A 27,971-nucleotide genomic window follows, 5' to 3' on the forward strand; every position below is an offset into this window, starting at 1 on the left:
ACAGGTTTTATTTAATGCAAACATATCTTTGTATTTGCTCTTAAAAACCACAAAGGTAAAGGAAGGGGACTGACAGATGAAGTAAAAATACACAGATCAAATGTCTGAGTGCAGTGTTGTTGGTCCTTAGAAAGATGAACCATGATGTTGGCTGTATGGACGACTAAAACTTCAAACATGACAGAAGTGAGGGCTCATTGATTAGACGCTAACCCTAACCCAGGAAGTCTCATGTCTGAACCTGATGAAGCCTGATGATGAATTCCATGCATTAACATGTCTCCCAGATCCTTTACGCAGTGATTCGATCTTCTGCAAAGATCACAGAAATAAAGAAACTAAAAGGAAAGAAAGAAATGATAAAACCACAGACACATCACTTATCCTTTTTCCCCTTGTGCTTCTTCTTCTTTTTCTCCTTCTTTTTCTTTTTAGGTGATTTTCTTTTAGATTTCTTGTCTTTGTCAGAGTCACTACTGTCACTGCTCTCACTGTACTTTCTGGGTGATTTTGCTGTTCTTTTCCTGCCTTTGTCACCGTCACTATCACTGACGTCATCTTTTCCGTGTTTATCTTTTCCTCTGCCTTCCTTGGATGATTCCCCCTTCCTGTCTACATTTTCCTCCCTTGTTTTACCTCTGTTTGCCTTCTGCTTGTCCACCTCCTCCTTAACCCGAACATTCAGAGGAGGCGTCAATCCACGTGACACCGTTATGAGCATCCTCTCTTTCTTCATCTCCTCTTTCAAGGAGATGCTTTCCTGCGAGGGCCTGTGGCTTCTGTGCTCGTTGTCGTGTCTGCTTTTGTGACCTCGGTCATCTGTCCGCTCCCGTTTGTGGTCACTGTGATTCCTGGAGTCTCCTGCATCTCTATGGGAACCGTGGTCCCTGTGATCTCTCCTGTCCGAGGTGTGTCGATCCGTGGCGTCTCCGGCACGCCTGTCAGTCTGGCCTTTCTGCTAAAAAGACAAAAACAAATACGCAGTTCAGAGTGGAGAGACTCTACAGTGACCAGGGACTGTCAGGGCTAAGACTTCGGTAAACCCTCATACTCTAAGTTTGCATTTTTTATTGAGCTTTAAGAATAACTAGCTCTAAATGTTGTGGAGAGATCATTTAAAATTCTGCCCGGATGAAGACGAAAATAAAGACAAATGTATGGGGCATAGGAGGTGGAGGATGTTTGTTATACAGTAGGACAAAATTAAATTAATCACATTTTAATGCATGTTTAGATGCTGTTACCTTCCTCTCTGCCCAAACACAAACCAGTAAATGTCTGCAGAAAAAGGCTTCACTAAATCTGTGGTTATTTCTGTGTTGGAGCTTGTTTCTAAGTCATACAGTCATGAACCAAAGTATTGGCCCCTGAAATTGTTTCCAGAAAATTCACCATTTCTCCCAGAAATTGTTGCAGTTACAAATGTTTTTGGTACACATGTTAATTCATTTATGTTCATTGGAACAACACAAAAACAGAAGAAAAAAGACAAAATTGACATAATTTTACAGAAAACTCAAACCTATTGTCCCCCTTTTAAAACTGTGGGTAAATCATTTTATTTCCAGCATGTGATGCTCATTTAAACTCACCTGTGGCAGTAACAGGTGCTGCAATCTAGAAATCACACCTGAAGCCAGTTAGAATGTCTAAAGTTGACTCAGCCTTTGTGTTGTGTGTCTGTGTGTGTCACACCAAGCATGGAGGAGAGAAAGAAGAGCCCAGAACTGTCTGAGGACTTAAGAAGCAAAATTGTGGAAAAATATGAACAATCTCAAGGTTAAAGACCATCTCCAGAGATCCTGAGATTCCTTTGTCCACTGTGTGTAATATAATCAAGAAGTTTATAACCATGGAGCTGTGGCTAATCTCCCTGGACGTGGATGGAAGAGAAAAACTGACAAAAGAATGCAACGCAGGATAGTTGGAATGGAGGATAAACATCCTCAGTCAACTTCCACACAGATTCAGGCTGTCCTGCAGACTCAGGGTGCAAAAGTGTCAGCTGGGACCATACGTGGTCATCTGAATGAGATGAAGCGCTATGGCAGGAGACCCAGGAGAACCCCACTGCTGACAAAGAGACTTAAAATAGCCAGACTGGAGTTAGTAAAAATGTACCTGAGTAAGCCTCAATCCTTCTGGGAGAACATTTAGTGGACAGATGAGATTAAGATGAGATTTTGGTTGTTTTGCTGCCTCTGGCACTGGGTGCCTTGACTGTGTGCAAGGAATCATGAAATCTGGAGACAATCAAAAGATTCTGGGCCGCAATGTAGGGCCTAGTGTCAGAAAGCTGGGTCTGGGTCAGAGGTCATGGGTGTTCCACAGGACAATGACCCCAAACATACCTCAGAAAGCACCAAGAAATGGTTGGAGACAAAGCTGGAGAGTTCTGAAGTGGCCAGCAATGAGTCCAGATCTAAATCCCATTGAACACCTATGGAGAGATCTCAGAACTGCTGTTGAAGAAGCACCCTTCAAATCTGAGAGACCTGGAGCAGTTTGGAGAAGAAGAGTGGTCCAAAATTCCAGCTGAGAGGAGTAAGGAGCTTGTTGATGGTTATAGGAAGACATCAGTTTATTTATTTTTACCCAAAGGTGTGCAACCAAATATTAAGCTGAGGGTGACAATCATTTTGTTCAACCCATTTTTTGAGTTTTGTGTAATTGTAATGTAATGTTAATTTTGTCTTCTTTCTTCTGTTTTTTGTGTTGTTCCAATGAACATAAAGGAAATAAACATGTTTACCAAAAACATGTGTAATTGCAACAATTTCTGGGAGAAATGGTGAATTTTCTGGAAAAATTCCAGGGGTGCCAATACTTTCGTCTGTGACTGTAGTGTCACACCACAACGGTGTAGCAGAGCAGCCCTCGTTTAAATAATCCATATAATAAATGAATAATTAATTTAGAAATGCATAGTTCTTGGAAATACACTAATAGTAACATGCCTACTCATGTAGCTGCTGTACTCACACTGCTATTACTGTGGCGGTGCTCAGCTGCATGGCTTTCTGCAGTTTTCAGATCTCCAATGAACTCCTCACACTTTTTACAGTAAAATCCAATCACTGGTGTCAGATAACTCAATCCTGAAAATGAACAAGACACAATCAGAAAACCACAACAAGTGTTATAGCAGAATAAGGACGATAACCAAGGCAGGAGGCACATGACTGGTACTGGAGGAAAATACTCTACCATCCTGTTTTAACAGTTCTTCCAGCTGGTTCATCAAGGATTCCATTTTAGCGTGTTTATCCTCCTTGTTCTCTGAGTCTCCCACCTGGAAACACAAGATAAATAGAAGAGGTTTGTCCATTTTGGTTTCATAAGCAGGCATGTTCAGCACTTGTTAAAATATACCTTATGTTTATCAGAGGATGTACCACTGCTGTCAGTCTTTGCCCGTTTCTCCTTTGTCGCTAAGCAGGACAATAAAAACAACAGGATTGTTAATTTACATTAAAACAGTAAAGACAAAGAGGCTGTGTGTTAAAAATATCTAGTCCTAAACATCAGCAAAGAATCAGCTGTAAAAGCATCTTGTAGGTGCAGCAGCAGAGACCTGAACCTTCCACCAGGCCACATCGACATTCACTGGAAGAGGGCAGACCACTCAGACTGATGGTTGGGTAAGGTGTCGGACATTTAAAGACTGGAGTGTGACGTGTTTTTGGACGAAGGTGCCTACTTCCTCGTCCTATTACAAGAAACTGCCAGTGCTCTTTTAAAGCAACGAGGGCACGCTTACATTAGGCACCACTGTTTCAGACTCCGGGGCATGAAGACTTCTGCACACCAAACTTTTCAGATTTGTAAAAAATGTTTAAATCCATGTATACTTTTCCTTCCACTTAACAATTATGCTCCACTCCCAATAACACATATTTATGTTTGTGGTTGTACATGAAGAATGTGGAGAGGATGAATGAATATTTGCTCCAGAGCAAACTTGGTTACTCGGTACACTCGTGTTTACCTTGATCTAATGAGCTGAACTTTGCGTCCCTGATGTCAAACCACCCTTAAATGCCTATGTGGTCATGCTAAGCCTGAATGCTGTTTTTTGGTCTGGGGAGGCCTTAGAGGTCGGTGGTGTTCTTCAAGCTCAGGAATAAAAATAAGTCCCAGAGTAAATCCAAACTGATGGTGGAAGCATATACAATCACACGGAGTGTCAACGGCAGGTTTTGAATCCTCACCTTTGATCAGCGACTGCAGAGACTCCAGAGCTTGGCGAACATTGGGGTTATTCAGAGCTGGCAATGCCAAAGCTGCTGCTGCTGGGTCTGAGGCTGACAGTGCAGAACCCTGCTGCTTGTCCTCCATCATTTTACTGATGTCAGTAGAACCCAGACCTTTTAATATGTTCCTGACCTTCTCACATTCACTGCTGTCCAGGCTGGCTAAGTTTAAGGAAGACAACTGAAGGCTACTGAACACAGAGCTGTTCTGACTAGGTTTTTCCTGGGATTTGTCAGGTTCCCCATTTCCATACAAGAAAGACTCTTCATCTTCAAACTCGTCCGGTTTCTGGGCAGCAGACTCCTCTTGACTTTGTGCCTGGAGCCAAGAAAACTCACTGCCTACTCTCTCATGGGGAAGGAGCATGCTGTCGTTATCCATCACCATCGAGTCCTCTTGACCTTTATCTTGCTGTTGTTTGTCTTCAGCTGTCTCGCCTTTTTTCCCATCATCTGAGGCCTGAACAGAAGACATCACAATCATTACAATAATGTTAAAGAACACTTCAGACCCCTGCACTTTGAGGAGACCATACTTCTATCTGTTTGGTAGACTTTCGAAGACTTGGTTGGTATGCAGGTGCATCTCAAACATTAGAACATCAGGAAGAAGTTCACCACTTTACTGTGAGTTAATTCAAGAAGTGAAACATCTGTATTTTTCGTTAGCCTAATAGCATAATTACCTAAGTCATTTTTTGGCCAAACTGTGATTTCTGCCTAACTTTACTCTCCTAACACTGCTGCATCATCCTGCCTTGTTGCCTTTGTCCTCAGCCTATCAGAACGCTTGTTACAGTCCAAAATCACTATCTGCCTAAGTCATCTCTTAGACTTAGGCATTTTTGACGCTACATTCAAAGATGGCAGACCGCATGAGAAAGAGGGCTCTGCTGACCACAAGTGAAGCATTGTCTCTTCTCTTTGATTCATCTGGTAAACTGGTTTATTTCTTCAACATCCTAGACAGTAAATGTACTTTCAGTCAGTCATTGGGGTTAGGAACTGTGTGTTTAAATTTTAATCACATTTCTGCAACAAGGTATGATGAAGTAGTGTAGGAGCTAGCTATCACTAGCAAAATCTTACCAAGAATATTTGTGTCATTTCTGGTAAAAAAAAATCTCTTTACACTTAAAATACGACACATCACCTAAAAAAGGAACTTTTTTGGGACATTTTTTACTAGTTTCAAGCAAAATGTCAAGTGAATATAAGCTTTTTATTTTAAGGGTAAAGAGATTTGTTTTGACTAGAAATGACAGAAGTATTCTTGGTAAGATATTGAGTTTTAGCAGTACACCTGTTCATTTAACATTCTGTTACTGTGTTAAAACACTCAGCAGAACGTTGTTTTCTTGTGCTTCAGGGTCAAGAAATGAACTTGATACCGATTCAGAGAGGGACTTAGAGAAGGATTTAGATGACAGTAGACCTGAGAAAGAAGAAAAATGACCGGGGCCGTCACTAGGATTCAAAGACTGGGGGGGGGGGGCTTAGCCCCAAGGGTTGCAGGTAATGCTTGTCATATAGCGCGTACCAAGACTTCAGGAAGTCTTCCTTGTTTTCTAATAACAGCCTGAGTGAGTTGGTATTTAAAGGTCTATATGCTGGAGTGATTTTATGGAAAAGATGTAAAATATGTAGTTTCAAAACTCCTCTCTTTCTTCTTTCAGGCTGTGCATGCTCTCCAAATCAAACTTATTTAGTTTATTTCTGCCTGTCACTGATATTTTTCTGTGTCTGAGGACAGTCTATACCAGTGGTCCTCAGCCTCATTCTACCCAAGACCATACTGTCTTAAAATACTTCAGAGAGAGCCACACTCCAAAACCAGGGATGTAAGAAGATCCATAGATCAGCTGATCCATGGTGGAAATAAAATGAAACAGTGAACTGTTGGATTATTCTGTAATTAAGTGAGTGAAAATCTTTATAGTTTTAGAGAAAAAGAATATGTTACTAATAATGAGCATATATATTTTTTTATCTATGCAAGTCCCACCTGGTCTAATGCCGTGTTAAAATAGTAGTTTGGGCTCTGAGATGCTTTTCAAAGAGCTGGTGAATTAAGGTTGGCCATGTGGGTATTTAGCTCCATTGAACTTAAAAGAGATGTTTTCTATTTTTTCCAACTAATTATTAATGCTTTTAGCTAAAGGAGGAGGGGTCTCACATTGGTCTTTGCCATGGGCCTCAAAATGACTAAAACCGGCCCCGCCTCACACCTGCAGCTCTCATAGACACATCGTTCCACCTCGCCTATTTCTGTAGCTTTGGTTCCCTGTCTCTTCTCTTTTGACAGTTTTTATTATCAGCAGTACTCTAAAGATCACGTAAAACACTCATGTTTGGACAAGTTTCACTAGATATTACATTATCTCAACATGTGATCCGTGTGTGTGAGGGTCACTTAGGACATGTATTGCAATGATCAGTTGCGATACTTGGGAGAGCATGTAGGGTAGAGCATGTATGGAAGAGAGAGCATGTATGGGAGAGCATGTATGGGAGAGCATGGGCAGGAAGCGACTGAAAAAACATGTTGAAATGAGGGCATTAAAGCTTCAGTTTGAACACAAGAAAGCACACCTCAAGGACTGAGCTTACTGAAGACACACGCCACCAGCAGACTTCCTCTACGCATATTCCTCCATCGCACACACCCAATGATAATGATACACGGATTAAAAGGAAATAAAGGTTTCATGTAGACTTGGCACTAAGCCACATGTGACTGGAGAGCCATGGGGATATGTTTAAGAAAGTAAAACAACTTTGGTTATGTTATGTTTGTATTTATATGTAAGAGAAAAATTGCCTAAGTCAGTGGCATATTCTGCCTAAGTCACTTTTCTTTGTTATGAAATCAATGTTGTGTCTTTTCCTTTTGAAAACTTGTTCACAATCTGGTTGAAATCACAGTTTAGATATCAGTTGAAAATACCAATGCACTTGGTAAAAATTGTGTTATTCCTCGTTTTCCGAAAACGTTCAAATATGACTTATGCAATTATGCTATTAGGCTGACGTTTTCTAGGTTCATCCCACATATAGGGAAATATTTCAGAACTTATGTTGTAATCATTATGATTACAGCTCACAAAAACCCACAAGGATTTAAAGAACAGAACAGTGGACCTTCTGGTAAGTCCTCCTCATGTGTCTCTCAGTGCTTGGTCTGAGCTCCTTTCACATGAATTCCTGCATCTCTGCTCGTGTCATGGAGCCGGATCAGTCCGTGGTCCCAGGTTCTCTGATAGCAGCCTTCAGCTGGACTAGATTCTTCCAGGGATCCTCTCTGGCCGGGGTCATCATCTACAGCTTACATTTGTGCAGACACTGAGGTCTGACATTTTAAATGATCTAAATAAAAGAAACATATTTCTCTAAATAATTGGATTTTCTCTGCACCTTATTTTTATCCTTAAGCAGTGAACTGAGTCCCTTTCACACAGTTAAATCCCTGCACCGCAGCACGCCACACAGGGGTCACGGAGATATTTAAGCCCAGATTTCTGAGGCTGCCAAGTAGCTTGATGTGAAAATGCTGCGTCTTCATCGGTGAAAAACACATGAAGAAAAAAGATATTTACTTTTCATTCTCAGACAGTGAAAAATAAACTCTCAACCCCCCTGAACTGTTACACTTGCACACAAATCTGCTTCTTTAATCAAGAATGGACATAGGGAAGTTTTTCATAGATCTTATTTGCTAATAAAGGTTAATAATAGGTGAATTTCTGTAAAACTGATCAAACAGAAACCAATCTTTGAATAAAAATCTTTAAATCTCATTTATTTTTGACGTTTAAATAGCTGTAAGGATCATAGAAAGAAAGAGAAGATAGCCTAAATACCGCAGAATAGTTTCTTCCTCTGCACTTTTTCTGAATTTAATCAAAGCTTCTGGGGGCCAGATGTGGGCCCTGGGCCTCCACCTGATGATCAGTGTTCTATGGGGGTCAGGTCAGACCAGTTGGCTGGCCCATCAAATCCAGTAACACCATGGTCAGTGAACCAGTTCCTGGTGGTTCTGGCTTCTCTGTGGGATGGTGGAAAGGTGATCAGGATCTCCATAAAGCTTCATGAAGGGCTCCAAAGTCTCCTGGTAGACGGCTGACAGCGTGGACTCTGGACTTGATAAAGACCAGTGAACCAACATGGACCCCAACCATCACACCACCTTGGATTCTACAGCCTTCTCTCTCAGCAGGGACCTTCTGTGGCTTACCCTCCCTATGGAGGGTCAGTGATTGTTCTTTGGACTGTAGTCTTCCCCGTGATTGTGGTTGTGTGGACTGAACCAGAGAGACATAAAGGTTTAGGAAACCTTTACAAACTGGGTTTTGCTGGTTTTTGATTTTGTGAGCTGTAAGCTGTCAAGCATAAAGTCTGAAATATTTAACTCTTACTTTGTACCGGCTGAATCTAGAATTCATGGAAGACTGAAGGTGTTTCAGTAAATCAGGAGAGAAACATGTACCTGTCATGATTACCTGTAAAAATGACAGGACCTGACACTGCAACATCTATAAGAATATTTCCAAAGACAATCACAACAGGGAAAAATAAACTGACATCTGAGGTAGAGTATGAGCTCTTCATCCTGCCCTCTGACTCCCTGGACAGACAGAGTTTCATCATCTGGATTTAATATGGATTAAAAAAAATTCACATTTCTCATCTTCACAGCTGCTTTTATTCAAGTGTCTTTCCAACCATCTACCTGTCTGGGTATCAGACGATCCCTCTCCTGAGGCTCTGACACTCCTTTAAAATCCCTCTGGATCCACAGATCCCAACAGAGCTTCCTACAGCTCACCTCATGCATATCAGCCTCTGTTCTGACCTTAGCTGTAGTTTACCTGCAATATTTCCACATAACAAACGGGCTCAGGACAGTGTTTAGAGTGAGGGCTCATAGTGAGAGAGAGGGGAGGGGGCGAGCGAGCGAGTGAGAAAGAAGCAGCGCTGAATCAATCACCATCACCATAGAACTACCAGCTGGTGAAGTGAGCTTAACTCTTAAACTGCCACCAGGACTTACTCTACAGTACGGGAGCAAATTTCACGGCTGATCTGAGCAGAGGAGGAGAATAACTGTTCTGCGGCAGCAGAATAAGTGTATGCTCCTCTTATTGCAGCTCAAAAGTCTAATACAGTATTTTGGTAAGGGCTTTAAGTTTATATCCCCTGTTGAAAGGATGGCTGCATGTTTAACAGAGCAGGGTTCGGATGGGCCTGGTTTTGGATCTTCATACTTATTCATCAAAGACCCAGAGCCAGACGCTGTCTCTACTGAGGGTTACTGTGTCTCTACTGAGGGTTACTGTGTCTCTACTGAGGGTTACCCTGTCTCTACTGAGGGTTACCGTGCCTCTACTGAGGGTGACGCTGTCTCTACTGAGGGTTGCCATGTCTGTACTGAGGGTGACGCTGTCTCTACTGAGGGTTACCGTGTCTCTACTGAGGGTTACCGTGCCTCTACTGAGGGTGACGCTGTCTCTACTGAGGGTTGCCATGTCTGTACTGAGGGTAACCGTGTCTCTACTGAGGGTTACCGTGTCTCTACTGAGGGTTACCGTGACTCTACTGAGGGTTACCGTGTCTCTACTGAGGGTAACCTTGTCTGTACTGAGGGTTGCCGTGTCTCTACTGAGGGTTACCCTGTCTCTACTGAGGGTTGCCCTGTCTCTACTGAGGTTACCCTGTCTCTACTGAGGGTTACCCTGTCTCTACTGAGGGTTACCGTGTCCGGTCTCTACTGAGGGTTACCTTGTCGCTACTGCTATTTTGACTGTTTCTTTAACTAATTAACCTTTATTACAGAAAGCTATTTCATCCATTCATGTGTGATCAAAGACTTTTCCTTTACCACACACTAAAAGTTGTTCCTGATTAGTTAATGTGTGTCAAATTCATACCAAAACCTGGCTGAAAGGATGAATGATGGTGAAATGATAAATACTACCTGGATTGTGAGGATGGCATCTTTGAGGTCGGGGAGCCTGCTCTCCAGTTCTTTGCTGCTCATGACCAGCTTCAGTCCTTCTAGGAGACTACTTCCTGCCAGATTAGTTCTGCTCCTGCTGCTGCTGTGGCTGCGGCTCCTTTTCCTCTTTTTGTCTTTGCTCTTTTCCTTACTGCTGCTGCGTGACTTGGACCTCCTGACCCGGCTCTTGCTCCGAATGTGGCTTTTGTTGCTTCTGCTCTGGCTGTTGCTTCTATCTCTACTTTTGCTTCGTGCTCGACTCTTCCCTCGAATGCGACTTTTGCTTCTTCCCCTGCTCCGGCTGCGTGCTCTGCTTTTGCTTCGTGCTCGGCTTTTGGCTCGAGATTTTCCACGACTCCTGCCGCGACTCCTGCCCCGACTCCTGCCGTGGCTGCGGCTTCGACTTTTGCTCCTGGTCACATGCTTGTGAAACTCAGGGTCTGATTTGACGGCCTTTTGCAGGATGCTTGCCGACTTGAATGCATCTGCCAGGTTGTACGCCATGTTCCCTTTGAGATAGTCTGGGAGGGGCTTGTTTGCTGCAATACATCTCAGAAACTCCTCACCGGCCTGGTCACTGAAAATCAAAAATGCATGTGCTTCAAATACCTGGAAGAAAAAGTACAATGGAGCAACTCTTCCAGCTTAGACACACAAAGAGGGGAGATAAGTGAACAGTTCTAACGTACCTGTTGTCAGAGGGTGGAGGCTTCACAGGAATATGATTCCACTTTGGGACCTGTGATGGATCTGCAGGGGGGGCGTTCTGCGGTCTGCTCCCTGAAGGAATCGCCGTATTACAGTCTACGGGGTAGCTGCTACAGGGGGGCTGAGAGTATTTAAAATTCATGTTACAGTTCTACACAGACAGAGCTACATGTAATTAAGACGAGGACTGGAATGGACAGTGCTACTTGCTCAGACCTTTCAGTAATGAGCAAACACAGGATCTAACTGATGAACAAACAGACGATTTTAACGCTCTGTAGTAGGGCCAATCTTTTATATCTGACCTTCAGTCATTCTGCATTTAATTTAGTTTTTCCTTATAATCTGAAATAATAACAACATGAAACAACTGTGAAAAAAATTACTGATTGCCCAGATTATCAGGTAAAGCTTTGACTATGCAGAATGTAGAAGTAAAGACCGGCTGGAAGCTTCTGTTTCAGTGCTTAAAGTTGAGCTGTTCTGGTTCTGATCCCAGCCTCAGAAATACGTCTGATTTTGCTTTAAATGCTGGTGTTGGCATTGGTGAGCACTCAAGTCTAGCACCCATCTGATACCGATTGGTTTAACGTTATATTTAGCTTCATTTAGCCATGCTAACTGTTTGCGCTATAAACCAGAAATCATTCTTCTTCGCTGCCAGAAAACACTGCATGTGGGAGCTACTGTTTTTAGAGCAGAGAAGAAGAACCAGAGGACCCACCTTAGCAGAAAAGAATAGGGTCTGTGTGACAGTTTCTCTCTGAATGTGATCGTTAAAATGCCTAAATTCTGACATAATAAAAACATTTGCTCTGTCTGCTGGTAGACTGTGATACATGAGAGCTGCAGATTAAATCAGTGACCCATTATACACAGGCTCCAACAGTTCACTGTGTTTGCTGACTTTTTATTCCTTCTATAAATAAAATGATATGAAGGTTCAAATATCAAGGATGATTCTGCAGGGGGGGCTGAGATGTACCTGACAGAAAGACTGCTTCATACATCCACTGCTTGTTTTCATTATATTCATGATTGGCCAATGAGATCTGAGGCCAGATGAGGTAGCAGACATGGCGTCTCCAATGCTAACCACAACTATACAGGCTAGTAGCGTTTGAAGTGTGAGGCTGACGCCAATCCAGAGACCTGCAGAAACATCATCTCTGCTAAAAGTCCTGGAGCGGGTAGGACTCTAAAGGACACGTCCCAGCCTCTCTGTGTCTCTTTCTCTTTCTACTCAGCCAATCAGGCTCTCCTCTTCAGTTTAGAACTACAGGCGGTGTCCAGCAAAGCATGACACGATGATGGAACAGTCTACCATTGGCTGTTACAGCCAGGCACAATGCATTCTGGGATATAAACAGACAATATGGTGGTGGGCGAACTCTGGAATGCCCAAAATGGATTTTAAGCATATAAAGCACCAGGAACACAGAACAACAGAGGCCTTTCAGAGGAAAAAACTATTTAGGGTTCAAAGGTTAATCAACCTAAAGAACACGAGTCTCTTTTACCATCCAACACCGTCAGAAAGTTTTTATCACAGATGTGACTCTGTTACACATAAGGCGGGAAAATGCATTTTATAAAGCCTGGAGATGTGACCTATAACCCCCCAGGACGCCCATATAAGGAGGTGTGTATCATTCCCTAGGGCATGCTTGTGGCACGGATACGTGCCACATGACCTTTAGCTGTTCTCTTGACACACTGGGTTTGCTAAGCGTTTTTTTTCTCTTCACTATGGAAACTTTGGGATTGTAGGAATAGTTTGGTACTGCGAGCCTGCGGCTCTGTCACACATAAGATCCCTCTGGATCCATCCTGACAGAGCTTCGTACAGCTCACGCGTCAGCGCGCTGAGACGAGTCAGAGAGGGAGAACTTCACTATTCACCCGTCATGACCTGTGAGTAGACTTCTCACTTCATCTGTTATATTTCCATGGCTGATATCCACATAAAGATGAGCAAACTCTGGTGTTGAAGGTTTCAGTGCGAGGGAGAGAGAGAGGGTGGGGCTGGGTGACGGCGAGCAAGCGAGGAGGAAGCAGCGGGCAGTCTGAATCATCAATCACCCGTTGAAATGACTTGTATTGATGCAAAATTTGGTATAAAAATCAACCTGTTCTGAAGAAAATGATGACAGACGGAAATTTCAGCTTCAAACATGATTAGAACATTTTAATGTGCGAAAAATTTGAAAAACAAAGAAAACAGACTGAGTGTCTTTGGTTCTGATTAAACTGCTGCTTTTCTACAGCTACCTCCACGCTAATCGCTACTGTGACGTAACACCAGCTGGTATGCAGAAGTGTGAAAACTTTAGTGTGGCTCTTTGCGCTTGTTTTAGAAAAGAAGTGTGGTTCTGTTCTGATTAAACTGCCGCGTTACTATAGCTACATGCTAACCCTAAGGTTCTGCTCAGCTAATCCTAACCCTAACTTTAAGTTTCTGCTCAGCTAACCCTAACTCTAAGGTTCTGCTCAGCTAACCCTAACCCTAACCCTAACCCTAAGGTTCTGCTCAGCTAACCCTAACCCTAACCCAAGGTTCTGCTCAGCTAACCCTAACCCTAACCCTAAGGTTCTGCTCAGCTAACCCTAACCCTAACCCAAGGTTCTGCTCAGCTAACCCTAACCCTAACCCAAGGTTCTGCTCAGCTAACCCTAACTCTAAGGTTCTGCTCAGCTAACCCTAACCCTAACTCTAAGGTTCTGCTCAGCTAACCCTAACTCTAAGGTTCTGCTCAGCTAACCCTGACCCTAACCCAAGGTTCTGCTCAGATGTTTGTGTCTGTGCAGAGGAGGAGGCTAAGGTCAGGAGCAGCCGTATGTCTGAAGTCAGACCAGATGTTGAATTTCATCTTTGGATTGAGTCCTGTTGGGTTGGAAACAGCTCCAGCTGTGTGCATGGTGGATTTTGTTCACATAGACAGATGTCGCTGTCTGTCTCAGATTTTTCAAGGCAATATAATATTAATTAGTCATAAATCATCACGTGTTTTTGACGATGCTCCTCTGCCTGCCTTACAACTACAAAGCCCTGTGATTGGTCAGACATGTGCTCATCAGGAGCCAAGCTTTGGTCCCAGAAAACATCAGCTGAAAATGCTGCCCTGCTAACTTCCTGTGCTGGTGTAAGAGCCTGAAATGACTGGCTAAAAATTATTCTCTGTGAATTTGTTGAATAAAGGGATTAAAGTGTGGTGTGTGAACAATCATCCTAAATCTGGATTAGCTCATTATGATAAACATCAGCTGACTGGTGTACAGCGCTCCTCTGCACATTTGTCTTTACTAATAACTAAGGTTTTATTTATGTCTAAAACTTATGAAGGAGCTCAAACATTTAGTCAGAAACTGAACTGGAGCCCGGCAGCCATGGCTGATGTTTCTGTGGTTGGCCTCATATGTGGTACGTGGATCCCCTACTCTGAAGGAAGGCTTATGAAGGTAGTCTGAATTTCTGCTCCACTAACATCCACACAGCGGCCACCAGCCCACTCATGCATGTTCACACAAGCCTGGGAAACCAGGATCTGCTGATTCATGTCAGGTTTTTATTGCACATGCTCACTGCCAGCATGCATACAGTAGAGCTGTGAAAACCAATCGACACGGCAATATATCGCGATACTTTGATATCCGATACCATATCGATACTTCAACTCTTAATATCAATTTTTTGGTAAAAAATAAAAATTCATATTTTAGCCAAGTTGTTAGTAAAATACGACAAACAGCGAGTTAAAGAAAGGAAATGTCGCTTGCAAGCTCTGTCTTGCTGCCGTGAAATATAGCGGGAACATCACCAACATATTGTGTGATTTACATATACATCATCTCTATATTTTTCTTAGTTAACTGTGTAGAATATCGCAATATATCACAATATCATGATATCCTGATATATTGTGATACTATCGCATCGTGACCCAAGTATCGTGATGCATATCGTATCGTGAGGTTCTTGCCAATACTCACCTCTAGCATACAGCAATACAGGGGTTTGAACGTGTGTGCTGTGTGTTGAATCAAGCGCACCCTTAAAGCCTGCTGCCATGCTTCTGAACATTCAGACTGCTGTCTCAGTAAAAGTAGGAATGGTGTTGAAAATGTTTCATTAAAAATCATTTAAAATCCTGGAGGGATGATCAGAACGGCCAAAGTTCACCTGGTGGACAGAAGCATGAATGTTTTCATGGGCATCAGAGGAGGAGGGCTGGTTTTTATTTTACTGGTTCATTAATCAGTTCAAACCAACGTTTTCATCTAAGTGGTGTGTAAAGGGAACAAATTAGAAAAAACAAAAGTCGACCAATCAACAAGCTAAAATAAAGACAGAGATGAGGGGTGTCTTCAGATGGGTCCATTTATTTGACAGGGTTGACTTCTGTCAGTAGATGACATTCTCATACAACAGCAGAAATATTACCATGAAACTAGCTCTCCTATACATTCAACAGTACAGCATCTGTGTGACTAATAAGGACTACAAGTGAAGACACAAACTTTTATTCCTCTCTAACAGCTGCTGGTAGAAACATTCAACCCTAAACTGTTTCCAACATTGTCAAGGCTTAAAAATATGTCAGAAACATGGTGATAAATATTCACAATGTCCTGAAACACAGAGCAACAGCACAGTTCTTCAGGCAGTCATAAAAGCATTTCAGAAAATTAGGGAAATTAAAAAAAAAAGAGTAACTTTGGAGAACAACATAGACAATGACGAGCAGGAAGTAAAAAGTGGTTTTTACACTGTTTCTCTGAGAGTCAGTGCATACAGATGAGAACTACAGCTTTCCTCTCATCAGTCTACATTAATGACAGAACACCAGGACAGAAAGGTCAAAGGGAACCATGGTGATGGAAGTTCAGTGTTGGGAATGAACACCATCAGTGTTCCAGCTATGGTCATTAAAGCTCCTCCAACACTGAGCTGGAATAGTGACCTCAGCAGAGATTCAGGGGGCGGATCTGACTGGCATCTAGGACTTGAACACACCATGAACCCCCTGTTGAAACGAATCATAGAAACAGTTCTGAATGCATGATTACAACGGTCCAGCTGTTTAGTACTGAGCCAACCAAGCTCTGAGGAATCCCATCTTCACATCACCATCAGTCCATGTGAAGACGTGTCGGCCTTAGGTGTCACTAGCATGGTTCACATACGTGGTCAAATTAAATGACAATGAATGAGGATTTTCTAAAACTCAACAGATGTTCTCAGCCTCTACTGCAACCTTTCTGTTCAGGCCGTAACACCAGTCAGCCGGGAATGTTGGTTTTCTGGTAGCCATCATGATCCTTTGCTCTTCTATGTTTCTATGACGTCCACAGAAGGCTTCAGCCGTCCTGGTCACCTCCAGACCTTCATGTCATTCTGATGAGGTGATGATGGACTCAGAAGGTCATCCCCTTCCTCTAGGATTTGGTTTTAAGGGTTTCATTTGCCATGGAAAAAGTCCAGGGGAATATATCTGCAAGGAGATTGTAGGTTAAACAGGGCAGGGTTCAAATCAAACAGGTTCAGATCAAATAGTGCCTATGGTAGGGTACAATTAAAAATAACATCATGCAGAAGGAGCTTCACATATTTCTATGTTTGCTTCCGTATTCTCAGCTGAAGTGGTGTTCTTCAGAAACTCCTTCCTGCTTGCTCCAAAGGTTCTTTTATTTGGGACTATTGTATAATAAGAGTTGTGTCTAGGACAATCCCTGCAGCACTGAGCACATAATCAGGATTAAAATCATCTGTAGCCGAAAAATTACAGCAAATACAACTATTTAAAACCCTAAAAGCAATCATTGAAGATAGTGACTATACACCTTAATATACTAATGTATGCACACAAATAGCTGGGTTTAATCTTCTCCTTTTAAGACCAGAAAAAGCTCTCACTTACCAATGATGAAGATGGCTGCAACCCCAGCAGACGGCGGATTCATCCTCTCCAGAGACATTTCACTGAGAGGTTCCATGAGAAAAATAAACGTGAAGTTTGCAGGGAGGAACGGTATTGTTCCCAAAAAGCAACCATTCAGTTACTTGGAATAAAACAGTCCTGGTTTACAAAAGTCACATGGTCCACAGTTTGATCAACTCCAGAGCTTTTCACTGCTACTCTGAACTCTCCTAGACCTCTCAGGCCATTTTTAACCCTTTAAAGCCAATTCTATCATGTCTGATACATGATTGTGAGAGACCTCTGTTGAATCTTTATGATCAAAAATTACCTTAAAAACCTTTAGTATAAAATCAGATAAAAGATGAAAATGCCCTCCGGTAGATTATCTATTGCCAGAAATGCCTTCTGCATCAAATGTGATCAAAAAAAATGTTTATATGAAATTTTATGGCAGTTTTTCTTTTCTCAGTTTATGTAGACGGTCCCACAAACTGTTGCCTTTTCAGGCTTTCATTTCAGGTTCCAGGTTTGAACCCTTGCTCCCTCCTCGGGTATTTTTGGCCATTGTTCTCACCCTTTTTTTTTTAATTTGTGATCATTTTTTCAGTTTTACAGCTTGTGGCATGAATTTTCACAGGAACTTTTCTTTCTAGTTAAATTTTGAAATCCACCATGTTTTACTCTTAAATGTCATTCAGACTCTCTCAGTGAATTTACTACCTCTGGACACCTTCAAGGCAAAAATGTACACATACAAAAAAGCTGTTAAATCAGCATACGTCAATATTTTTTCTACTTTATTTTCATAAATCTCTTTAACAACTTCAGACCTGCTCAAAACTACCAAATATTTAATCATTTTCAAGATTTTAACCCTTTAAATGCCAGTTTGATTGAAAATTATTGAATATTTGGTAGATTTGAGCAGGTCTGAAGTTATTAAAGAGATTTATGAAAATAAAGTAGAATAAAATATTGACGTATGCTGATTTAATGGCAGTTTTTCTGTACGTGTGCATTTTTGCCTCGAAGGTGTCCTGAGGGTCGTAAATGTGAGGAGGGCACAAGGGTTAAAGGGTTAAATTAAGATAGAAGCTGTCCACATATCAGGAGAACTTTTGACCAATCTTCACAAGGGATTCTTGATTTTAAATTTTACATCATGGATCCCTCAGTGCACAGAGGCACTCTCCTCTAAACCACTATACCTAGGGCTGCACGATAACTATCAGCCCGATAACAGGAAATGATTACGTCTTTCCGATAAGTCCGATATCATGACGACTAGCCCGATAACATATTTATTTTGTCAGCACGGCAGTGCTGCCATTTGTTTTCTTTCTCACCAGACTACACATTCAGAAACAGCAGGTGGCGCCGCAGTACACGACCCGCTGTTAAACACCAGAGAAGAAGAGGAAGCAGCCCCTGTGCTAAAATGCTAACAACACGGTGGCGTTATTCAGTATTGACGGGGAGGATAACACCACCGTGTGTGTAGAATCTGCCCTGCAAAGGTCACAAAGAGTAGAAAGAGGTCCTCGACGGATCTTACAAGTCACTTGAGAGTCATCATCCTAACGACGTTAAAACGAAGCGGCAGCAGCCACTAGCCTCAGCGGCCATTAGGACCGAGCCAACGGCTAATACCAGGCAGAGCGCTGATCCTAAGCAGGCATTGGAAACTGCAGAAAGTTTGCCAGAGCCAAAAGGAGCAACGTTATAATAACAGAATCAGTCTGACAGTCTCCTGATCCACCGCTACTCTCATAGACGTAGACCGGCCTGCTCTGATGACCTGGTTTATTCAGTCTGATCCACGTTAGGAACAGAAGTTTAGCCTCAGACCACGGTGGACTTCACATTCTTAACCTCTCTCTGATAGGACTGATGTCAGTGCAGATTTTTAATCTTTATGTAAAACATCAGCTCGCTTTCATTCTGCAGCAAAAACAAAAACCCCAGACCCTCAAACATCTCCATGTGTTCAGCATAACAGCCTGTTATCATCTGGTTTTATGGGGAAAACCGTCTGTTAGCTGTTTGTGTCTGCTGTACTTGGTACTATAACTATAATAGCAGATACAAAGTCAGAATAGTTCTTTGTTTTTTTTTAAAAACACCAGCGATATTAGTCAAAATGAGTTATAAATATCTCTGCTCACTACACATTAACCCCTTCTTACCCCCAGATGTGCATAAACACTAGGCCTGGGTTCAAAAGATCGATTCTCTGATTCAGATCGATTCTTTTTCAAAAAATCCAATATCGATCCATAAAATCCAAAGATCAATCTTTTAGTATGTGCCTTTTTTCCTCTCCGGCTCCTCGCGCTCCCAGTCTCAGACTTACGTCACTCACGCAGCCTGAAAGTTGATCAGCACTCGCGTCTAAAAACGTTTAGACTCTAATTCAAGGTTTAAATATCACGCCCAGTCATCTAATTTTGGACATCTGGGTGTGTTATTAATCCAAGCTGCATATCTCTTCCTCAGACGGAAACTTCCACTGGCAGCATGAGCAGCGGAGCTCTACAGGTGGAGAGCGCTTAAGCCGCTGCTGCTACAGACCGGGCAGACTCACACACACAATAGTGGTCGACTGAGATGCTACGTTTAAGAGGAGCAAACCCTGACTGATTTGTGAATGCCCCGTTTATGCCGCTCCATACAATGTGCTTAATTTTATGACCCCCTACTGCTCCGTTTCACGCACAAATTACGCACGACCCCGCTGTTTACAGCAGGGAAATGACGGAGCACTCAGTCATTTAGACAGATATGAGTAACAAACTCACATCTCATGTAGATTTTCTATCAAGTTAGCACAATACAACATTCACAATAACATACAATGAATATGACAGATAACACGATGCATGTTTCTTTTATCAGCGCTGTGGGTCTTTCCATTAAAGAGCATAGATGTCTATGGTTCACACCTCACAGACAGCAGACAGGTAAACATTACAGCACCACACTGTATGCACTATATCTGAAACTGTGACTATTACTACTAATAATAGTTTTTAGTAAAATAAGAAGTTTAAAATAATTGATCAAATTTACAGATTTTTATTCATTTAACAACAAGAGTTTCAACTTGGACTTGCAGTGAGAGACTTATCTGTGGAAAAGCAAACATGGTGGAGCCTGGCAGCTCTGCTCCTCTGAGGGAACCTCCAAACCTGACTGCATTTTAGATCTAAACACTAGAGACAGAGGCAAACTGAACAAAAAAGCCCATATCCAGGATGGGCCACATGGGGGTAAAAAGTGATGTAAATACTTCTAGTTTAGGGTCAATTTTTGATGTAAACCCTGAAATGTTTAGTAATGTGCCTAGTTGGAACATTCTTTGTATATTTTTCCAACTAAAGTTCTCTGAGAATCTCTAAAATGTAGAAGCAACATAGTTTTTTTTTTTTACAAAAATATCTCTACATGAATCGATATTGAATCGAATCGGGGCCTTGAGAATCGGAATCGAATCGAATCAGGAAACCGGTGGCAATACCCAGCCCTGATAAACACATCAAATAAACTTCTTTTGTTAAATCATCTATTGAAAAAAAAATATTGGTTATTATCGGTTATCAGATATCGGTTCAAGAAAATACTTATGGTGCATCACTGACTAACCCTGATGGTACAATATTTATTCATGTACAGCCAATAATGGTCCATAAACAGTGGGAGAAACCTCCGTCAGTACTGATGTTTCACTGGATTTGTAGCTGTTGATACTGCTGTCAGGCAGTAGTACAGATTGTAGCTTTCACTGAAGAATAAATGCTTCATAACCTCTTTGTTTGACCATAACAGAGCTTTACATTTCCAGACATGCTGCTATAAACCCACACCTGTGTGTTTAAGGCTGCAGGACATCTGCACTCATCCTCATCCTGCTCTGTCCTGTTCAATGCTGCAGCTGCTTTATAGAGATACCAACGAAGGCTGAGATCTCATCCATACGGCAGAAGGGGCCATATTTCTTTAAACTAAAGCCTGTCCAGTTTAACTCTTTAATATTGCAGCACAGATGGTACTGCTCTACACATCAGCAAACTTTCAAGTTTACAGTTTTCTAGGAAAAATCCCAAAAATCCAACTCAAGATTGAATTAAGATTAAATAACCCTAAGAGACTAAATATAGGAATGAAATAGAAATGAACATTCCCTTCAATACAACAACTGATAATCAACCTTCCAGTCCAAACAATCTCAGATCTGCTTCTGTTAAAATGAATGAATCATTTACAAATCTAGGTGTTTTTCTAAATAGTCCGCCTGATCCTGGAGAGTAACCAATCACATTTAAACTGCAGTGACCAGCGTCTCTGTCTACTTTAGGGTACATTATAGTAAAAACAGTAAAAACATCAACTGCTGAGTGATCTCAGCGTTAGGCTGAGATTCTAACTTTCTGTGGATGAGACTGTCCAGCAGTCACATGATCATAACCAGCTTATAAATACTTCATCATCAAGTCAGGACTTTGTCTGGGCAGCACGCTTCATGCTGTTATTCCAAGAACGAGAAGATCAGATTTAACTGTACAGTAGTTTCTCCGTACTTTAAAGGAACTTTAAACCCGGGTGTCCTGATCCCAATCCCGTTTATCAGATCAGAGGTGATAGAAATAAAGTTTGAACTGATCAGAGATGGTACATTTGACCTGCTGTAGTTAAATGGGACAAGCTTTAGACTCGTGATTTTCTACTTCACTTATTTTTGTCAACAAAAAGCATTTAAACTCTAACCCTGTGTGTTCCTCCATAATTTACAGTCTAGTATCTGGATATCTACCTTTTGTCCTCTACCGTTTTACATCACTCAAAAAAAAAAAAAAAAAACTCTCTGATCTAGGCAAATATGAGGAACGGATCAGGGCTTGGACTCTGTAGATACTCAGAATTCAAAATGGGATTAGGATATTCTGCTCTGAATGTAAACCTTTTGACTGGTACTTTAATAGCTGTATGGACCAGTAAGTTTATATTTACTTCAGGAAATTTGGACCAAAGTGAATGCACTTTATCTTGAATCTTGAGTTGGTATTGAGATGGAAAGTAACTAATTGCATTTACTCAGATTACAGGGATTGAGTACTTTTTGGGTACTTGTTCTGTCTGATGACATTTTTCTGTAGTTCAGTCAGTTTTAACCAGAGTAACTGTCCTTGAACCAGAGTACAGTTCCTCCTGTGTTGACTCCGCAGTAGCTCACAGTACATTTGAACCAGAGTATCTACACTAACCTTACTGTCCTGTACAGGGTTCATCAGTTAGGTTTGGATTTTGTCAGATATTATTTAGGGTCACAAATTCTTCAAAAGTCAATTTGACCTCAGTTTCTCCTAGAACTGTACACCGCTTTCCACATTATTATGCAAATGACATTTTTCTCTTATTTTCATAAATATTAATGCAAATGACAGTCAGAGTATTTTTTAAGTCATCAGCTATTAGAGCATAATTCAAATGTTGTTGAACACACTTCATAATGATAACCATTATTTTATAAAAAATAAAAACCTCTAAAGTCACTGTTCCACATTATTAAGCAGGCCACAGGTTTCAGCAATCTGGGAAAGAAAAAGGATCTCTGCTGCTGAAAAGACTCAGATAGTGTAATGCCTTGGACAAGGAATGAAAGCATGAGATATTTCAGGAAAACTTCAGTGTGATCATCGTACTGTGAAGACATTAGTGTCTGATTCAGAGCACAGACGGGTTCCTGCAGATAAAGGCATAATGAGGAAGGTTTCTGACAGACAGATTCATCAGATTAAGAGAGCAGCTGCTAAAATGTCATTACAAAGAAGCAAACAGGTATTTGACAGGGCTGTAGTCAACCAAAGAAAAACTTGGTCGACCAAAATCGCACCCAGGCACCAATTAATCGATCGGTCGTTCAGGTAAAAAATGTCATTCATTATAAAAAGTTACCTCATCGGGGACTTCTTCAATCCATCCAGGCTCCTCACTGTACCTGCTTGGTGCTCTAAATGATCCTAAAATGAACGTAACAAGCCTTTGGAAGCATTAATACATCTTTTCGGCTCATCACCTCTGACTATATAATAGAATTAATGGAGAGACGATCAGCGCGCACCTGCCTCTGATCTCTGTGATCCCAGCGCGGTAACTCTTCAAACTCATACAGCCTACAAAATAACCTCAGATCATCGTTTTTCATCCATTTATAACGGTAACTATTAACAGGATCACTTGATCCAGGCCGGGCTGTGTCATTTACGAGCATAAAGCAGACAGCGTTTATTTACGGAGGTGAGAGGAAAAAAGTTTGCTCGTTGGGACTTAATGACCAGCTGACACCGCCTTTTATGACCTCTCCTTTCTGTGTGGCTGTAAGAGAAGCTAATGTGAACACTTTAAGGAGATTATATAACGACATTATACTACGCAGCCTATTTGCCGACAGGTGAATTAAACTGACCGTGGGAGTTGATGCAGTGAGGGAGGGCAGAGCAGAGAGACTCAGCAGCGCCACTTCAATACAAATAGCCTGCATCTTTGTGACGAGTTGATGTGTTGTTTCTGAGCGTTAATGCTGTAAAATATCAGAAAATATCCCGCTCTGGTAGCTCTGTGTGCTTCTCTACCTGTAATTCTTAGAGCTGCGTTGCTCCTGTTCCCAGCAGCACCTCTCTCTCCCTCTCAGCTCCTCACACGCTTTTGCCCCCAGACCAGCATCTAGGGGCGGGGGGGGGGCGGGGCGATTTGCTGACAGGGTGATCTTGGTCAACCTAAAGCTTTCCGATCAATTAATCAACCAATCGACTTGAAGCTGTCAGCGCTAATATTTGAAGCTGCTGGTGCCTCTGGAGTCCCACCAACCTCAAGGTGTAGGATCCTCCAGAGGCTTGCAGTCGTGTATAAACCTACTATTCAGCCCCCCCTAACCAATGCTCACCAGCAGAAACGGTTGCAGTGGGCCCAGAAATACATGAAGACTCATTTTCAAACAGTCTGGTTGACTGATGAGTGCCGTGCAACCCTGGATGGTCCAGATGGAGGAGCAGTGGATGGTTGGTGGATGGCCACCATGTCCCAACAAGGCTGTGACATCAGCAAGGAGGGGGCGGAGTCACGTTCTGGGCTGGATTCATGAGGAGAGAGCTGGTAGGCCCCTTTAGGGTCCCTGAAGGTGTGAAAATGACCTCGGCAAAGTATCTACAGTTTCTGACTGACCACTTTCTTCCATGGTACAAAAAGAAGAACCGTGCCCTCTGTAGCAAAATGATCTTCAATGCTCCATCTCACGCTGCAGAGAATCCCTCTGTGTCATTGGCTGCTATGGGCATAGAAGGAGAGAAACTCATGGTGTGGCCCCCATCCTCCCCTGACCTTTAACCCTGTTGAGAACCTTTGGAGCATCCTCAAGCTAAAGATCTATGAGGGTGGGAGGCAGTTCACATCAGAACAGCAGCTCTGGGAGGATATTCTGACATCCTGCAGAGAAATTCAAGCAGAAACTCTCCAAAAACTCACAAGTTCAATGGATGAAGAATAGTGAAGGTGATATCAGAGAAGGGCTCCTATGTTAACATGGAACTGGGCCTGTTCAGATGTTTTTGATTGAAATAGCTTTGATTTCAGTAAATATGACCTCCTAATGCTGCAGATTCAACACATGAACATTTTCACTTCTTTATGACCTAGAAAATGTTCTGAGACTCTTTTAGTGCAGAATAATGTGGAACAGTGCATTTAGAGGTTTTTATTTTTAACTAAATAATGGTTGTCATTATGAAGTTTGTTCAAGAACATCTGAATTATGCTCTAACGGCTGATGACTAGAGAAATATTCTGACTTTCATTTGCATTAATATTTATGACAATAAGAGAAAAATGTCTCTTGCTTAAAGGGATACTTCAACATTTAGGCCAACTCGCCCACTGCCATCACCCCTTCAGTCTGTGTCATAGCTCCGTTACCTTCAGTTGCCTTGATGGTGGATGTGCAGGTCCCAGCTTGTCCCTGAGAGCGTTCTGGAGTTGTTGGATTGTGTATTTGATGAGTGTGATGAGGGAAAGCCGGAATACCGTCTGATCTAGAAACAGCTCAGACCGCCAGCTGAAGGAAACGGCCCTGACACTCAGACTGTAGGGATCAGGGCAGTGGGCGAGTTTGAAAGCGGTGTAGGTCACGTGACCAGGGTCATATTTAACCCCAGATCGTTCTGATGTTCTTTGTTGATTCTTCAATAATAATGAGCAGCTGCTGAAAGCAGATAGAGCCTAGAATCTAGCTGTGGACTTTAGCATGATGCTACCGACCCCCATCATGTTAGCCTGCTAGCCTAGCCTGCTAGCCTAGCCTAGCCTGCCGGTACCTACTCTGATAAAGGATCCGGTCGGGGGTCTGCTGTGGAGGAAAGGGCTCTCCGGTCTCGGTGCTGAGTACGGTCCGGGGGTTAGATGTCTAGGCGGGGGGATCCCGCAGGGCCCGCCGAGTCTGAACGGAGGGCCGAGGTGTGGAGGAGGGGGTCCATACGGCGACGGTAGGATTGGGGGTTTACCGGGCCGGTACATGGTCCGACTCTAAAAGGCCTCCCGGACCGGGACTTCAGCTTTTCAGCTAGTATTGTAGTCTAGTTCACAGACAGAGGCTCGAGTCTGGTTCTACTGCGGAACCCTTAGGAAAGTAAATACAGCCGTGACACAGGAAGTAAACCCCGGAAAACTCTTCTTCTTCTTCTTAATTTCCGGCGGACTAGACCCAACCACGGCGCAGTGCTGCCCTCTACAGGTTTTTGGTGCTGGTGGGTCCAGGTCTTTGGTGCTGGTGAATCCAGGTCCCCACTCCCTATCCACTCTATAGTGAGCAGGATACAATGGACTATATAGTGGTCTATAATGGACCATATAGTGGTCTATATAGTGGTCTATAATGGACCATATAGTGGTCTATATAGTGGACTATATACTGGACTATATGATGGTCTATACACTGGTCTATAATGGACCACATAGTGGTCTATATAGTGGACTATATACTGGACTATATGATGGTCTATACACTAGTCTATAATGGACCACATAGTGGTCTATATAGTGGACTATATACTGGACTATATGATGGTCTATACACTGGTCTATAATGGACCACATAGTGGTCTATATAGTGGACTATATACTGGACTATATGATGGTCTATACACTAGTCTATAATGGACCACATAGTGGTCTATATAGTGGACTATATACTGGACTATATGATGGTCTATACACTGGTCTATAATGGACCACATAGTGGTCTATATAGTGGACTATATAGTGGACTATATACTGGACTATATGATGGTCTATACACTAGTCTATAATGGACCACATAGTGGTCTATATAGTGGACTATATACTGGACTATATGATGGTCTATACACTGGTCTATAATGGACCACATAGTGGTCTATATAGTGGACTATATACTGGACTATATGATGGTCTATACACTGGTCTATAATGGACCACATAGTGGTCTATATAGTGGACTATATACTGGACTATATGATGGTCTATACACTAGTCTATAATGGACCACATAGTGGTCTATATAGTGGACTATATACTGGACTATATGATTGTCTATACACTGGTCTATAATGGACCACATAGTGGTCTATATAGTGGACTATATACTGGACTATATGATGGTCTATACACTAGTCTATAATGGACCACATAGTGGTCTATATAGTGGACTATATACTGGACTATATGGTGGTCTATATAGTAGTATATAATAGACCATATAGTGGTCTATATAGTGGTATATAATAGACCATACAGTGGTCTATATAGTGGTATATAATAGACCATATAGTGGTCTATATAGTGGTCTATGGATGGACTATAAATTTGACTATATAGTGTCTATATATTGGAGTATATAGTGGTCTATAAAGTGGAATATTTAGTGTTCTATATAGTAGACTATATAGTGGTCTATATAGTGGACTATACAGTGGACTATATAGTGGACTATCTACTGGACAATGTAGTGGACTATAAGGTGGTCTATATAGTGTTCTTTATTTTGAACTATATTGTGGACTATATTATGGACAATATAGTGGACTATACAGGGGACTGTACAGTGGTCTGTACAGTGGTCTATATAGTGGTCTGTATAGTGGACTATATAGTGGACTATATAGTGGTCTATATAGTGGACTATATAGTGGTCTATATAATGGATTATAAGGTGGTCTCTATAGTGGACTATATAGTGGTCTATATAATGGACTATATAGTGGTCTTTATATTAGACTATATAGTGGTCTATAGACCACTATATAGTGGAGTATTTAGTGGTCTATATAGCTGACTATATAATGGTCTACATAGTGGACTATATAGTGGACTATAAAGTGGTCGATATATTTGACTATATAGTGGTTTATGGAGTGGTCTATATATTGGACTATATAGTGGTCTTATAGTGGTCTATATATTGGACTATATAGTGGTCTATATAGTGGAATATAAAGTGGACTATATAGTGGTCTATATAATGGTATATATAGTGGACTAAATAGTGGACTATATAGTGGACTTTATAGTGGACTAAATCGTGGTCTATATTGTGGATTACATAGTTAACAATATAATGATCTTTATAGTGGTCTATATTCTGGACCATATAGTGGTCTATATAGTGGTCTATACAGTGGACTATATAGTGGTCTATATAGTGGACTATATGGTGGTCTACAAAGTCGTCTATATTGGACCATATAGTGGTCAAATAGTGGTCTATATAGTGGACTATATACTGGACTATATGGTGGTCTATATAGTGGTCTATAATGGACCATATAGTGGACTATTTGGTGGTCTATATAGTGGTCTATAATGGACCATATAGTGGACTATTTGGTGGTCTATATAGTGGTCTATAAAGTGGACTATATAGTGGTCTATATAGTGGACTATATAGTGGACTATATTGTGGTCTATATAGTGGTCTATAATGGACCATATAGTGGACTATATTGTGGACTATATAGTGGTCTATATAGTGGTCTATATGGTGGACTATATAGTGGACCATATAGTGGACTA

General features: G+C 41.8%; 1 protein-coding gene across 7 annotated transcripts; it reads right to left on the reverse strand.

Moving 5' to 3' along the window:
• si:ch211-195b21.5 (uncharacterized protein DDB_G0287625) lies at positions 1–25,595 on the reverse strand. Of its 7 annotated transcripts, XM_041782425.1 has the most exons (9): positions 25,245–25,364; positions 16,875–16,936; positions 10,938–16,448; positions 10,228–10,825; positions 4,212–4,713; positions 3,373–3,431; positions 3,208–3,292; positions 2,983–3,098; positions 1–958 (listed from the first exon to the last, which is right to left on the reverse strand). In XM_041782425.1, the coding sequence occupies exons 3-9, from the start codon at positions 11,096–11,098 to the stop codon at positions 377–379; spliced, it is 2,103 nt and encodes a 700-aa protein (XP_041638359.1). In that variant the 5' UTR covers positions 11,099–16,448; positions 16,875–16,936; positions 25,245–25,364; the 3' UTR covers positions 1–376. The 7 variants fall into 7 exon arrangements, with proteins under 7 accessions (XP_041638359.1, XP_041638355.1, XP_041638354.1 ...); XM_041782421.1 differs by lacking the exon at positions 16,875–16,936 and having other exon boundaries at positions 1–955; positions 10,938–11,077; positions 25,245–25,595; XM_041782420.1 differs by lacking the exon at positions 16,875–16,936 and having other exon boundaries at positions 10,938–11,077; positions 25,245–25,595.
• Between the last annotated feature and the right edge of the window lie 2,376 nt (positions 25,596–27,971).

The sequence above is a fragment of the Cheilinus undulatus genome, unplaced genomic scaffold (genome assembly GCF_018320785.1).
Source record: "Cheilinus undulatus unplaced genomic scaffold, ASM1832078v1 Contig11, whole genome shotgun sequence".
NCBI lineage: Eukaryota > Metazoa > Chordata > Actinopteri > Labriformes > Labridae > Cheilinus > Cheilinus undulatus.

Coding starts and splice junctions, on each gene's coding strand:
- si:ch211-195b21.5 (XM_041782420.1), bottom strand. CDS start 25,439: ATGTACCGGCCCGGTAAACCCCCAATCCTACCGTCGCCGTATGGACCC. Junction 4,714..10,227: donor ATGCCATCCTCACAATCCAG/GTAGTATTTATC, acceptor TCTTCTGTTCAG/GCCTCAGATGATGGGAAAAA. Junction 3,293..3,372: donor CATCCTCTGATAAACATAAG/GTATATTTTAAC, acceptor TTGTGTTTCCAG/GTGGGAGACTCAGAGAACAA.